At 42.5% G+C, this 14,922-nt stretch overlaps 2 protein-coding genes across 3 annotated transcripts; one reads left to right on the forward strand and one right to left on the reverse strand.

Annotated features, from left to right (window-relative positions):
• rbbp5 (retinoblastoma binding protein 5) lies at positions 1-7,987 on the reverse strand. Of its 2 annotated transcripts, none has more exons than XM_055050148.1 (14): positions 7,857-7,987; positions 6,204-6,229; positions 5,902-6,074; positions 5,590-5,730; positions 5,346-5,508; positions 5,050-5,159; positions 4,808-4,927; positions 4,582-4,735; positions 4,436-4,507; positions 4,122-4,239; positions 3,900-3,969; positions 2,658-2,893; positions 1,800-1,877; positions 1-314 (listed from the first exon to the last, which is right to left on the reverse strand). In XM_055050148.1, exons 1-14 carry the CDS (start codon positions 7,873-7,875, stop codon positions 262-264), a joined length of 1,533 nt encoding a protein of 510 aa, XP_054906123.1. In that variant the 5' UTR covers positions 7,876-7,987; the 3' UTR covers positions 1-261. The 2 variants fall into 2 exon arrangements, with proteins under 2 accessions (XP_054906123.1, XP_054906122.1); XM_055050147.1 differs by having other exon boundaries at positions 1,632-1,877.
• Positions 7,988-9,956: 1,969 nt separating this feature from the next.
• Positions 9,957-14,713, forward strand: zgc:153675 (uncharacterized protein LOC768179 homolog). Its single transcript, XM_055050181.1, has 3 exons — positions 9,957-10,200; positions 12,672-12,759; positions 13,760-14,713. The coding sequence occupies exons 1-3, from the start codon at positions 10,192-10,194 to the stop codon at positions 14,044-14,046; spliced, it is 384 nt and encodes a 127-aa protein (XP_054906156.1). The 5' UTR covers positions 9,957-10,191; the 3' UTR covers positions 14,047-14,713.
• The last annotated feature ends 209 nt before the right edge of the window (positions 14,714-14,922 follow it).

Genomic DNA, 14,922 nt, shown 5'->3' on the forward strand with positions numbered 1-14,922 from the left:
TATAAATCACACAGTTTAATACGTATAAAAACAGGAAGGGCAACAGACTACGAGGACTTGAAGGTTTTCTATACAAGACGGATCCTAGAGAGACAGGAGGACGGGTGGATGTCTGCTGCTTCCCGGTTCTGGTCGGAGATCCGAGTCCAGGAGTTTTCCTGTGAGGCTGATCTCAGATCTGCTCAGCAGAAATTCAGTCTGTTCACAACATAAAGTTTGAGTCCGTTTGTCTGAGACGGAGATGATTGGCGCTCCTCGCCATCAGTCCATCCCTCCAATGTTGTGCTGTTTGAATGCCTGAGAGACCAGACTCCCTGCAGGAATACAGAGGACAGTCAGAGGTCAGAGGTCAAAGATGCTGAGCCGAAGACACTGCAACAGAAATCTGTTTGAAAATCTCATTTAATAAATTTCAGTCAGAAACGGTCAAACACCCTGGTCCTAAATCAGAAACTCGGGCCTGCAGAGGCGATTCTTAATAAATGCGTGAAGCTGCAGCGTTCAGGTCCAACATTAATACCAACATGACAGACATCTGGGACACAGCAGCCAGAACCCGAGCAGAACCAAAGCACGTCACACAGAAAGCCCGCAAAGCGAGGCGGGAGAGGGAGCAGGAGGGTCAAAGGTCAAGCAGGAAGTTCATTTGGACCAATCAGCTCGCCTGCAGGATAACCACCGAGCAGAACCCAACTAAAGCCCATTTGGATCAGAGGCTGCAGCAGCTTTCACCTATTCTCAGTCAGTAGGGCTGGACGATATGGCTGAAAAACTCATCACAACACAAGCATTTCATATCGGTCCATATTGATAATTATTGATTAGGTTTTTGTTTTAAATATCTGAAATTCTGCTAAACGTTTTTCAGTTTATCCAGAGTTTTCAGTTCATGTTTTTTTATTTTCAACTAGTTATAAGGATATGTCAGCTAGAGCTGCAGTTAAAGGATGTTTTCAAACGCACCTCTTCTTACAGAGCAATAAAACGGGAGCTCTAATTAAAGCTGAACAGCAGTCAGTTTTTAAAAAGGAGCTCTAAAGCTTTTTAGGAGTTACATGCTTGTAGTCGTTAATTACTGTATATTTTATGTATTTGTCAGCTTTTTGTGTGATCTGTGATACATTTGTTATTGATATGCATGATAAATCTGTCATCCATCGTATATCTGAAGTATTTCCATGAGTTCAGGGATCCAGGAAGAGTAACTCATAAACAATGAAGGCGGGGCATTAAACTCAGCAGGTTGTTGCTAGGTAACCAAAGAGTGAGAGAGTTGATTCACTAACCTAGACGTTGAGCAGACACAGCTTAACCTCAGCCTACATCTCCCAGAATGCTGTGCAGTTCTGGATCAGAGGTCAGTTAATATTATAAATATCTAATATTCTTTCAAAGTGCGTGTCTATCGGGATATATATCGTTATTGATTTATTGTCCAGCCCTATCAGTCAGATATTGGAGCAGATCTTCATGTTTACAGGTGAATCAGGTGTAGAGCAGCAGGCAGCTGGGTGGTTCAAGGTGAGGAACGGGGGCTGAAAGCGGCACACAGAGGGGTTGGGAACAGGCCGGGTTTGTTAAGCAGGTCAGCCACACTCAGCAGCAGCAGCAGGTGGGGGGTTTGGGCTTACCTGTCGCCAGGGCCCCCTCTGCCCTGACCTTCATCCCTCCTTCTCCTCCTCCTCCTCCTCCTCCTCCTCCCCCCAGGCCAGAGCTGCTCAGGGCCTCAGGCCCCATGGGGAACGGGGGCCGCTCGCCCTTGTAGGGCTTCGGCCTGAAGGAGAAGTCTTTGTCTTTACCTTTGGAGCCTTTGGGCCGACCTGCTGTCTTCTTCTTGGACTTGCTGTCCCCTTTCACGCCCAGCAGGGGGTGCACTTCTGAGGAAACAAAAGAAAGGTCGGACTTTCAGGAGGCTGGGGGAACAGATTAAAATATAAATCATAGGCCTGTCACAGTAACACATTTTGTTGTTCCAGAAGTTACCAAGGTAAACAATAGTGTTGTTTTGAGACCATTTTCAAGTAATACAATGATAATAACATAATGATACAAGTTTGCCATCTCAACAGGCCTCTTGCAATAAATTAATTAATCACATGATGAATTAAAAAACTCAAACTAATTTCCATTTGATTCATTGTTATTTTTTCTGTCTTTCCATCAAAAACTGGATGAAACGAGACATTTCTTTGGAGGATTTTGTTTACAGAGACTTTATCATTTATTGATCTGAATATCATTTATCTCAATAACTTCTGGGATGATTTATCACCCAGCAAAGCGTGTTATTGTGACACATTTAGTCTCAAAGTTAATCAACTTTAAATTCTAGTGAACATTTAAAACTGGAACAAGAAGATATATTAAATATCCAAATTAAATAAACAAAACAAATGAAATGGATTCTAAAGTCTCTAAAGTGTCTTTGAAAAGTAGAGCTAGAGGAGACCAAAGCACCAGACTGAAGACTTTTTCTACCAAAAACTGGATGAGAAAAAAAGATAAATCATTCAAATGAAAATTACTGAGCTCATTTTAATTTATATAGCTGTTAATTGATTTATTGCTTCATAAATAAGTCCAGGAAAGGTAAATTTAACAAACAGAAACCCATTTATGCTCCTCAGCAGAACCAGACCCGTAGTTGCCCTTCGTACCGTCGATGGGCACCCCCTGCAGTTCAATGGTGGTAGTGCGGGCCTTCTTCTTGGCCGGGCCCCCTTCAGATGACGGCTGCCTCTGCTTCTTGTCGCCGCCTGGCAGCGCGTCGTCCGTGGCGCCGGGCGGCACCGAGGTGTCCGGCGGTGGCCCGAATGGGTTCTCCTCTGGATCCTCAACCTCAGGGGCGATGGGCAGGTACAGCAGGGCCTTGTTGTCCTCCAGCTCCTCGTCACTGCACAAACAAACAGAGACTCAAAAACAGCTTGGAGAACATTTACTGGCCCCAATGTGATCAGAGAAGGTTCAAAAGTTAGGAGTAAAGAGTCACCTAAAAATCTTCATTTTCTGGACATAAACAGAAAACAAAACCACTAATTATGACAATATTTCACTGTCAAAGTGTGGAACAGTGCTGCTGTTATGTTTCTATTACTTACACGGTCAGTAATAAAACATAACATTTTGTCTGGTGGTAGTTTATCAATGTTTCATTTATAATGTTTCAAAAGCAACTCTAAACAGCTGAGTTTTAAGGCTGGATTAAAAGGAACTCAGTGTTTCAGCTGTTTTGCAGTTTTCAGGAAGTTTGTTCCAGATTTGTAGTGTATGAAAGCTGAATGCTGCACCTGGTTACACTTGCCTTTGGTTCATAATAACTTGAAGACTGATCAATAAATCTGATGTGAATTTGTCTGATGATTTTGACATCATTTGATAATGTTTATTCTTTGTTTCATAATTGGGAACGGTTTTATATTTTTAATGGCACTTTGAGCTGCCTTGCAGCTGAAATGTGATAGGCTAATTAACTGAATTAAAATTAAAGATGTGCACATCCTTAAAAACAAACAACTGACTATAAATCACAATAGCAAGAGGACGACAGACTATGAAGGTAAAATAACGTAAAATTTCTAAAGAAAAATGGAAATTAAATTTTTGTTTAGAAAGAAAAATGGTGATAATATTTGTATCAACTTTGAACTCCAAGATTGTTGGTTCTTTCTGGTGGAGGTCAGGTCTGGCGCCATTTGAGCTTCACATAAACTTTAGTAGGATTTCATGGGATTCACTAACTTGAAGTGAGAGAAAATGATTAATGCACTAATCTTGCTTTTATGCTTTTTCTTGTCTTTTAGTGTGTAGGGGACTGAATAGAAATGTACACCACACTATTCAGAGTCCTGTTAAACCCCCTCATGTATCTGAGAGGAATTGGATTCATCCAGCTGGTTTACCTGCTGCAGAAAGCGACGATGGGATCCACTGTGGTCACGTCCACTTCCTCATCCTCAGCAGCGTCTGCGCCTGAAACAGGAAACCAAGGTCAGTTCCAAGGTCACGTCTGAGCCGCAAGGAGACAAACGGGAAAACAAATCCAGACCAAAAATACCAGCGACTTTAGAACCCAGAGCTCAATAGAACCAGCGACCCAATAGAACCAGCAGCACAATAATTACCCGTCTGCTCCGGTTCACTTTTGTCTTCATCCTCGATATCAAACTCAGACTCCCGCTCCTCATACTCGACGTTCTCGTCCAGCTCTTTGAAGTCTGGAGCGAAAGCGCTCCAGTTTTCCTGTACAAAACACACACACACACAGAAAGACACACAGAGAGAGACACACACACAGAGAGAGACACACACACAGAAAGACACACAGAGAGAGAGAGAGAAACAGAATGTAGTTTGATCATGTCAGATTGAATATCAGGTGGAAACTCATCCATGTCAAGCTGTTGACTGATCTAATTGCAGCTGACGTCTGTCGTACCACTTGGTTCTGGGCCCAGATGGACACCACTCCACTGGATATGGAGGCGATGATGGGTCGAACAGGATGCCACTGGAGGGCAGCAGAGACAGGTTTAAATAATTTGGAGCAACACGGAGCAGAAAGCGGCGGGTTATCGTTCTCACCGCCACGTCCAGCAGCAGCTCCCCTCGGGTACCGTGCAGGATCTTCACCAGGTTCCCGATGCTCTTCTCCCAAATGTAGAGGGCGTGCTGCCTGGCCGAGCCGGCCACGATGTACTCGCCGTCGCCAGAGAAGCAGCAGCGTTTCCATGGAGTCCTGGAGAGGAAACAGTCATTTTAGGAGTCCACACACCCTGACAGCGGCCAAGTTAAGAGCGGCGCCGGGTACCTGTTGACCAGATCCTGCAGCTTCTGCATGGGTTCTGGCTCGCCATCCCGGCCGCAGGTCAGGATCTCTCTGCCGTCGTACACCCTGATGATCCTGTCAGCTGTGTTTATCAGGAAGCAGCTGCAGGACGAGAACGAGAACTTTTAACGACCGCATCATTTAGAGTGTTTCATATTCAGAATGTGACAATAGAGCCCCAACAGAACCAGACAGATTGGACCAAGAGCCTCTCTGAAACTCACCTGCCCTTTCGAGCAAATTCTATGGACTTGATGGCGGTGGTGTTACTGGTGCCGGTCGTAACTCTGAAGGACGCCACCAGCTCCTGAGTGTTGGTGTTTAACACCAGAATCTGTAACAAGACAGATCATGGTGACATCTCAGACTGACCCTCCGTCCGTCCAGACCCAACTCTTTAGGAATCCAACCCAACCGTTTATCCACCGAACCCTTAACTGACCAGTTCACCAACTCAACCCTTTATCCACCCAGTTTACCCTCTAGACTTCATACCCACCCAACCCAACACTTTACCAACCTTTCCTTTGGCATTGCCGGTGTAAATATATTCCCCCCGCCGGTCAAACGCCGCCACCACATTTAAGTCAGAGTCGTCATCCACAGGCAGGACCACGTGCTTCGAGTCTGATAACGTCAGCAGCACCGGAGCTGATTTCATGGGACAAACCAGCACCTTGTCTCTGAAACACACACAGCATTTGGTCAGAACCATGACAATTCAGTCCTGCTGGATAGAGACAGACGATGAGACAGACGCTCACATGTCTCTAGGATGGTATTGCAGCTTGAGGATGGGGGACGGGAAGCGGAACCTCTGGTCACAGTCTCCAGTCAGAACGTCCCACTGAGAGACGATGTTGTCCGTCGAGGCGCTCACCAGCTTGTGTCCGTCTCGACTCCAACTGGACCCAACAAAAATATAACATTCACAGGAGACTTCAGCACAAAATCTGTCTTCATGAGACGCAGCAGAGCCTGTCTCCATTTCCATAGATCAGACCAGATTTACTCCGTATTGTCATACAACGTTTTCATTGTGACAGAAACCTGCAGCCTGAACGGCCGTGCCTCACCACAGGGAGCAGACGGGATGAATGTGTGCGCTGATGATCTTAGCGATTCCCCGAGTGAGGAAGTCCCAGATCACAATGCGGCCGTCGTTGCAGCCCACGGCCAGCAGGGTGCCCCAGCGGTTGAAGGTGCAGGTGAGCGCCATGCTGATGCAGTCCAGGGTGCCATCTGCCTCCTGAACACAGAAATCTGAAGTTATCACAGCCAACAACTCTCTACTAACCAACTACAGGAGACAAATATTAACCAAGATGATTCCTAACACCTCATTAAGCTGAGGGAGGATTAAAACATGGTGGCTTACCTCTGGGTAGTTCTGCCCGAATGATTCTACAGAAATAAAAGTAAAAAACAGGCTAAATGTTAAAGTCATCAAAACAGCAACATATACAAAAACGGTATGAGGAGAACTGAGACACGTCACAAATTGAAACATTCAATGGAAAAGATCATGGAAAAAGAAGGAATGAAAGTTTTAAACAGCTCTCTTTTATCAAACTTTTATCAGAGCATTTCAGTGATGCTTTAACATATAAGAAATAAAATTTTTACTGGTTCTGTGTGAAATTACGCAGCAAAGGTTCCCAAACATCGTCCCAAATATTCTGTTCATTATTTTGAGCTGTAGAAACTTTGTAGATTCTACAGCTCTAATTTCATATACAAGATTTAGTCACATGTGAGCAAAAACTACAATATCACCATGACATTGGCTGGCCTAGCTTGACAGGAATCTGGAAACTGAACTGGCAAACTGTTAAGTTACAACCTTCTACAGACCACTACATCTCTGTTTTCCAAACTTTACGATGATGGTTAACTTATAAAATTTAGACAACAATTAGTTATGAACTACAGAATATACATAAACGTTGTAACACTGATGGAATATTTTTTATTGTAAAGGTATTTTATTGCTGCCTGAGTCCTGACCAACACATAGAAGATGGATCATATTTCAGCATAAACTCTCCAGTTATAGAAAAAATGAAGTTATAAGCAGAGCTGCATAGAGCAGTCAAAACTGGGCTACAATATGAATACCACTACTTCATTGTTTTTATACTCCAGTTAAAGTAGAGAAGTATTTGACAAAATGGCTATTATCTACTGAGTAACTGATTGTGACGTTCGATTTAATATTTTACCAGAAAGACACAAATACAAAGTTTTATGTCTTTGTATTTACTGGTTTTACTGGTTATTGGTATCTTTGTCTCATGTATGTGAGACAAAGATAAAATAAACATAGAAATAACCCAATTGTAAAATAAGTATACAAAGATTTTACTCAAGAGTACCTTAGAATAATATAATAATTTTAAAAAGTACAGTGAAGTAAAACGCCTCCTAAACTAAATATAGTTACTTCTGCTTGTTGGTCTATTCAATCGTTGTTTGTTTAATTTTACAATTTCTATTCCGCGTTATTTTCAGTAAATCTATTTTTGTTTAATACTAGTTCATATCTCCCTTACCTTTGCCTCATCTCATAATAAATAAGGTATTTTTGCTCAATTTACTTCAGTGTTTCCACTGAAATAAATTGTGGAAACACTTCAAACCCGCCCTACATAACCAAACGTTAAAGCTGTAACTAGTTTTATTACTTTACATCAGCTGGCAGCCTATAGCCTCACTATTTCCAGGCGTTATTAGATTTAATATAACCGAAAAATGTATGGATGCTAAATGTAGCTATCTGATAGTTTTTGCTTGTATTAAAATTAAAAAACATTAAAAATTAAAAAACATTCATTTGTAAATATTCTAATTTATCCGTTCAGTGAAGGCAGTTAAACGTAAGTTAACAACTTTAATAGTTTTCATTTGTACAGAGACCAGAATCTTAGCTGTTAGCATCTTCGGCTAACAGAGGAAGGCAACCACAACAAGACCGGAGCGCTGCAGAAAAACTGGGCCGCTGAAATAAAAAGATGCTTCTTCATATATTTACCGAGCAGCTCGAGATTCATCTCTGGTTGTCCAAGGATCCAAAGTCCACTAAAGCCCGATTTCACGGAATATTTTTGTCAATTCTATTTGTTTCTGTTATCATCTGTTGCCCTGAGAGCGGCGCCACTGAGGACCCCAAACAGAGCGACCAAAAAGGCGCCTGAACTAAAAGATAGCTGCCTGCATGATTCTGATTCAAAAATAGTTTGGGCTAAATTGTTAAAAATGTAACGGATGCATCACATAGTTTAACGCACCCGTCATATCTAAAATAAAATGACAAAAAATAGATAAATAAATTGTCAGAATTAAATTTAATTAAATTAATAATTAATTTAATTATTTAATTAAATGAATAAATTTAACTGTTTAATTAAATTAATAAACAATTAAATGAATTGTTTAATTAAATGAATAAACAAATAAATCCATACATCCATTTTCATACACCCTGGTACATCCATCTTCCTTCCTCTCTCCTTTTTAGCTCTTCTGGGATCTGAGGTCAGAGTTCAGGTAAAATTTTAGCTTTTCAAATGCTAATCACCTGATTCCAGTTGTAAAAACAATACCTTGTTGCCATAGTTACACATTGTAACAACTGTACCATAGTAAGACATTCAGATCAAACATTTTTCCAAATGGCCAACTTCCAGAACTAGAGACAACAATATTCCAAACAACACAAAAAATTATGAACCAAAGTCTAGAGAGAGAAGAAATCAGAGCTAACGGTATTGTTGGTACTCCAGTCCATCGTTCTGCAGAGAGGAAAACATCTAATGGGCTGTCAAAGAGTGGATGTCCAGCAGATGAGTGTGAACACCAGAGAAACAACCAGAAGTCCCAGAGGTCCACCTCAAACTCTACAAGCCTCCATTAGCAGGCCAAAGGTTAAAGGTTATGACAAGGAACCAGGTGTGCTCTTTGAAATGGTTGAAGGAGAAAGCCTCTTCTTTCCAGAACCAAGATGGCCACCGGACTGAGGTTAGCAGAGCCACATCTGGATGATGGACAAGACTTCTGGAACAATCAATATCCTCTGGACAGAAGAGACCAGATTGGACCAGGATGGACAGAACCATGATGGAGGAGATTGGACAGCAGATCAGCAGGCACGCCTCACACCAACTTTAAAGCATGGTGGTGGATGAGTGATGATTTGGGCTGCAGGACCGAGTGTGTGACAGTTGATGCTTCATCCAAAACTGGGTCATCAACAGGAGGATGGTCCAAACACAGCAGGTAATCAGAACCATTCTGAGTTGCTTGTGGTAACACCTGGATCCCAGGAGGGGTTCTGATTGGCTCAGTCGTCCAGGTAATGGCACAATGTGACGTCTGCTGCCAACATCAACCTTCCCTTGACCCTTAACTTTTCCTCCATTCGCTTCAACTTTATGGTTTTATTGCTGCCTATATTTTCACCAGATTTGAGTTGAAGTGCATGTGTTGTGTTGAACTTACAGAAAATACTTGAAACTTAAACTTATGAGACTTCAGAAAACAGGAGGCAGTAAAAACAGCTGCTGATGCAGGATCCGGGGAAGGATCCGGAGCCGGAGCGTCAACATCCACGTCACCCCGCTTCCTGTTTTCACAATAAATCTCCAAAAAAGATTCATATGAAAACTGAATACATATGAAGCTGCTGTCATAGAAAAACTGTTGCAGTTAAATACACAATTGAAAACAATTGTATATTATTGATTTATTAGGTGGATTAGGTAAAGTTTCTGAAGATTCAACATTTTAATTTTAATGAGTAGAAAAGAAATCACACATGCTATCATAAAAAAAATCAAACAGAATGTTTTTACAGTTTGGGGCTTTTCTTATTTAATACTTAATGTGAAATTGTGTTTTTTGGACTTTAGAGGCGCATTTTGAATGGAAACACAGCAAACAATTTAATTAGAAGGAAACAACTGAAACGCAAACATTTTTTATTTTTATTGTGTTTTTTATGCTATTTTATAAGGTCTGAAATTGGTGTTTGAGGTTTTATATCCACCCATCCATCAACAAAGTGAGGAGTTTTACTTTGGAGGTCTTCACCGGAAGTGGGCTGCGTCGCTACGTGTACTTTGACAGCGGGGTGTCTGCGTGTCCATGAGTGCGTGTGCTTGGTGAAGGCGCCACGTCGGCAGAAGCAGCAGAGAGAAGAGCAGCAGCAGCGGCTCTGCAGAAACTCTGGAGAAGTTGGTTGTTTGGAGGATTGACGGACTGACGGACCGGCAGCTGCAGGGTTCAGGTTCCCCCTCCAAAACCCAGACCGCGGCCCACTTCTCAATCTGCTGCTGGCTCAGGTGTTCCAGCCAGAAGCACTGGGAACAATGGTGAAGGTAAGAACGCTCCAGCATCCCCATTAAAGCGCAGCTTGCTCCAAGTTGCGCTGATGAGGTCGGAGTGATGATGTGGATCAGGAAAACAGTTCGAGCTTGTTTTCACATTTAAAAGCCCTGGAGCAGAAACTGCAGCTGGTCCAACTCACTGAGACACCAGGTTGTTGTTTTTTCTTCTGACTGCCTGGATAGAGGATAAAAACCTGCAGCTGTGGGTCACAAGGAAAACAGACGGGAAGAAAATATGTTTTCAGGACAAATCTCCTGAAAAAGCTCAGATCAGAATGAGATGTGAAGCTCAGAGCTTCATGTTGTGTCACTGAAATGTGAAGAAGTTAACATCATGGTGTCACATCTCCATCAAGATGGAGCATTCAGGGAACAGCAGGAGCCAAAACTAGTCTAAAATATGCAGATTGTTTTACAAACTGTGATTAAAAGCCACCCTTCCATAGTGAGAGTGAGCTGAGAACATGTTAGAAAATTACATGTTTAAACACGACTCTGAGTTTCAACAGTGATCTCTGTGTCTGGTTTTCCTTTCCTTTTGGAGGAATGATCAGACACCAGGAGGCCGCAGCCTTTCCCAACACTCCCGAGACTTTTTTCCAAGATTCAGAGTTTCATAACAAGCCAGCTTGCTGTCTGGTTTGCATTTGGCACGAAGAAAACAGTTCAGCAGCAAGCTAATAGTCAGAAAGGCTGGATTGGGTTTGGTTTGGTTAGGAGACTCGGGGAAAGCTGAGCCTTCATCAGTTGGGCTGTTGGACCCAACCTGGTTCATGTTAGGAAAAGTGGAACCAGAACATCACAAAGCCGCAGTTTGACATCAGATCGGAGCACGTAAAGCTATCCGATGCAGTTTTTCAGATCAATCTATCGATCATTATTGATTAGTTTTTTGTTTCAGGTATCTGAAATACTGCCAGGCTGGTGGCATGACCTTTCCTGTTTCATCCAAAGTTTTCACTCCACATCATTGTTTTTTTATTATTATTATTTTTAGTAGTTTTTGGGCACAGTAGCAAAACTTTAAACTGCTGTTGTGCAAGTTACCTAACAGGTTATTGTTAGGTAACCAAAGAGTGAGTGAGTTGATGCCACCCATCTTTAGAATTGTCAAAAATAATCAATAAATTAATTAATTTCATGGTAACATTTTAAAATATCATTCTCTCTTTTTACCAAAACTGGATGACAAAAAGTCTTCAGTCTTTGGTCTCAACTTGCCCTTATTTTGAAGGACAGTTTTGTTTACTGAGACTTCATAATTCACTTTGTTTGTTGTGTATGTTGTTTTGTTTATTAATTTTGGATATTTAAAATGTCGTCCAGTTGCAGTCTTAAATGTTCATTACAAATGAAAGCTTACTGATCTCTGGGAATGTTTTCTTAGAGTATTATGCCGTCATCAATATATAACATGAAAATAGTCAGTAAGCAACAATATTATCATTTATCACAATAACTTCTGGAACAATTTATTGTCCAGCAATATTTGTTATGTCAGGCCTGCCAACACAGCTTAGATCGCCGTCAGAGGTTGAGAAGCTAAAGCCTTTCCTCTGCCTACATCTCCCAGAATGCTGAACATATCCGGTCCAGTTGGTTCGGTACCAGACGGATCCAGCTGTGTTTACCTCCTGAACCCAATGCAGAATGTTTAAATGAGGAACTAAAGTGTTTACTGCAACGTTTTGTAGGGAAACTTTAGAACAGGGGTGTCAACATCCAGTCCTCGAGGGCCGGTGTCCTGCAATTTTTAGATGTGCCTCTGCTGCACCACACCTGAATAGAATAATTAGGTGATTAGCAAGGCTCTGGAGAACTGATCTACACAAGGAGGAGGTAATTAAGCCATTTCGTTCCTGTGTTTTGTACCTGAGCACATTGAAAAACTGCAGGACAGTGGCCCTCGAGGACTGGAGTTTGTCACCCCTGCTTTAGAAAGTGACACCAGACACAACCAGAGAAGTCTCCCAGCTGTGCCTGTGCTGCGGACAGAAAGATGGACCAAACCAAAACTCTGTAACAGCGTAAGCTGCAAAGCTGCTCTGCGTTGAGCTGATTGACCCAAAACAATGTAAACATTTCTGGTTCTAGAGCAAAATCAGCTGAAGTCCAAATGCAGTGTTCAACAGGTCCAAAACTCTGCACAGCTGATGAGATCATTCGTTCCTGCAATTATTGAAGTAACTGATTATCAATCAGCTAAAAAAAAACTCAGATTTTTGATTTAACCACTTGAGCTTATTTCTTTTTTTACATATTATAAACATATTAAAAGATGCAAATAAATAATTCAGTTCATTTTTTAAATAATAAAATAAAAATTTTCAGCTTTCCTTCAATTTATGTGATTTAGTCTTCATAATAAAAATCAGGAGTGGAGCAGGTAGCTTTAATGTATAATTAGTGCTTAGAGTCCGTTTTGTTGTAATTCCTGGTGACTGTTCAGGGTTTTTCTCCAGGACGTGAACAGCGTGAACGTGGAGCCGCAGCCCGGGACCAGCCTGGCCTCGGACGAAGCTGAGCCCGCCGACAGCCAGGCCCCAGAGGGTAAGCGCTGAGCTGAGGGACGTGTCTAATCGCTGGAAAATCAGTGGGGAACATGGTGCAATCTACGCTCGGATGTTGCTGCTGCTACTCCAGAACCAGTTGTTTTGTCAGCAGGATCAGTGTTTGTGTGCAGCTGCAGCTGTCTGTGTCGCAGCACCATGTGCACCAATTCAGACCCCTTTTGGTCACCCTGGTAACCCAGCCTCCTGAGGGTCTCCAGAGTGACTTTAAATGACTCTAGTGCCTCTCCGGGAGGCAAATCAAATTAAATCAAATCTGAGATGTTTGCACATAGTTCTCATGCGACATCATACTTCCGGAAACTTTGTAACTGACAGCCATCTTGGAAGGCAGTTCTTGTGGAGTTGCTATGACAATAATAAGAACCAGCTTAGAACTTGCTCTTGCCTTGTTCCTATCTAACTTACTATCAGTATAAGGACATTACAACTATTACTCAATTTCAAGTTTTGAGTACTCCACTCACCTCTGTGTGAAATTAAGATAAATGTCAATGATAATTACTGCAATACTTATTGGTGAACTAACATGTGACAGGTACTTAGTCTGCCAGTCACCAGAAATTTGTTATTCACATGAAGAGTTTGTACGTCTTTTACAAATCCGTTCAAACATTGATTGTATGTGATTGTTGATTTCAGGCTGCAAAGCTCCGCCATGGTGGACTATGCCTGTTCCCTAAGTAGTGAACTATGTCATAGAATGAGATCGGAGGTATCTTGTCCACATCGTCTGACATATTTTCCTTCTCTGTCTCATATGGGTCAAACCCAACAGCAGCCATTGTGTTCATTTATTTTTACTTTGTGTCCATATATTTTCTTTTTGTTGGTTCATCAGTGCTTTGATGCCTTGCAAGATGGCACGGATCACTTCCAGTTCAAACTTATGTGTTATTATCAAGTGGAATTAAAAGTTCTTCCTTCAGGTTGATATGAAAGATCCAATAAATCCAAACTCTGTTTGATCTGTGTTCCAGATCCAGGTAAAGATCATGCTGTCGCTCCGCCCGGCATGGTGTGGAGGGTCACCGGCGGCCTCTTCAATGTCACCAAGGGCGTAGTCGGCGCCGCAGTGGGCGGAGTTGCCTGGGTGGGCGGGAAGAGCCTGGAGATCACCAAGTCGGCGGTGACAACGGTGCCGTCGGTGGGGGTGGGGCTGGTGAAGGGCGGCGTCTCCGCCTTGGCTGGCGGCGTCTCCAGCGTGGGCTCTACAGTCGCCAACAAAGTGCCATTCACCGCCAAGAGGAAGGACAAGGCAGAGTGAGGTGGCGGTGATGATGATGATGACGACTGACGGATTGCCCCGCCCTGAGCCAACCGAGACAGGATGATCTCGACCAATCAGATGCCACCGTGCCTTCCCCTGAACGCCTCATCACAGCAACTTCAGACTGTAAAATAAAGACTGTGCAGCTCTACTTCACCAACCCAAACATGTTCTGCTCCATGTTGGTGACGACACCCCGATGACCCTTCTACCAGTTTATGGACCAGTCTGAGGCCACGCCCTCTTCCTGCTCTTCAACCACAGACTTCTGCTGAAACCTTTCTGTCTTCAGATGCTGATTTTTGTGCTTTTTGTCTCTTTTGAAGTATTACTGCAACCTCTCTGTCAGTAAAGTGTGTGTTGAGGGATCAGACTGTTTCTTCTGAGGAGCCCTCCTTCACTCTGCATGCAGGAACATCTCTGAAATATCTAAAGAGTGACGCCACTCTGCAGCCTCTTTATGGTGAAACTTGTTGGACAGAGTCTGACGTTACTCAGAAAAGGTGAACTGTTCCTTTAATCAGATGTTTACTCTGCTGCAGGAATCAATCATTAGCATTTCAATGCAGCTGTTGTTGAGGATATGAAAGATGTTTATGTATTTTTTTTTCAGTTTATCAATAAAATAGTTTAGAAGGTTAAAAAAACAGGTCTTTTTCTCAGTTTCTACCTATTATCCTAAATGAACTTTTTGCATGTTTTTGTCCTTCTAATTGCTGGTAGCAGTCCAAGTGCTAAAGAAACAACGTCCAAATGTTTTGTGGAAGTAAGTTTATGTTCTGGTGTCTGGAAAACAAGCGGCTTCAAAAACCTCCCAAACATCAAGTCACAATCGGCGGACGCTGCCTTGTCACCCAGCAAGTGGAGCTTGTC

Source organism: Poeciliopsis prolifica, unplaced genomic scaffold, assembly GCF_027474105.1.
Source record: "Poeciliopsis prolifica strain line A6 unplaced genomic scaffold, Auburn_PproV2 SCAFFOLD030, whole genome shotgun sequence".
NCBI lineage: Eukaryota > Metazoa > Chordata > Actinopteri > Cyprinodontiformes > Poeciliidae > Poeciliopsis > Poeciliopsis prolifica.

Excerpts from the sequence above, each read along its gene's own strand:
- rbbp5 (XM_055050147.1), bottom strand. Across the intron at positions 4,508-4,581 it reads AGCTGCTGCTGGACGTGGCG|TGGCATCCTGTTCGACCCAT; the intron begins GTGAGAACGATA and ends GCTGCCCTCCAG. Across the intron at positions 1,878-2,657 it reads GCAGGGGGTGCCCATCGACG|AAGTGCACCCCCTGCTGGGC; the intron begins GTACGAAGGGCA and ends TTGTTTCCTCAG.
- zgc:153675 (XM_055050181.1), top strand. Across the intron at positions 12,760-13,759 it reads CGACAGCCAGGCCCCAGAGG|ATCCAGGTAAAGATCATGCT; the intron begins GTAAGCGCTGAG and ends TCTGTGTTCCAG.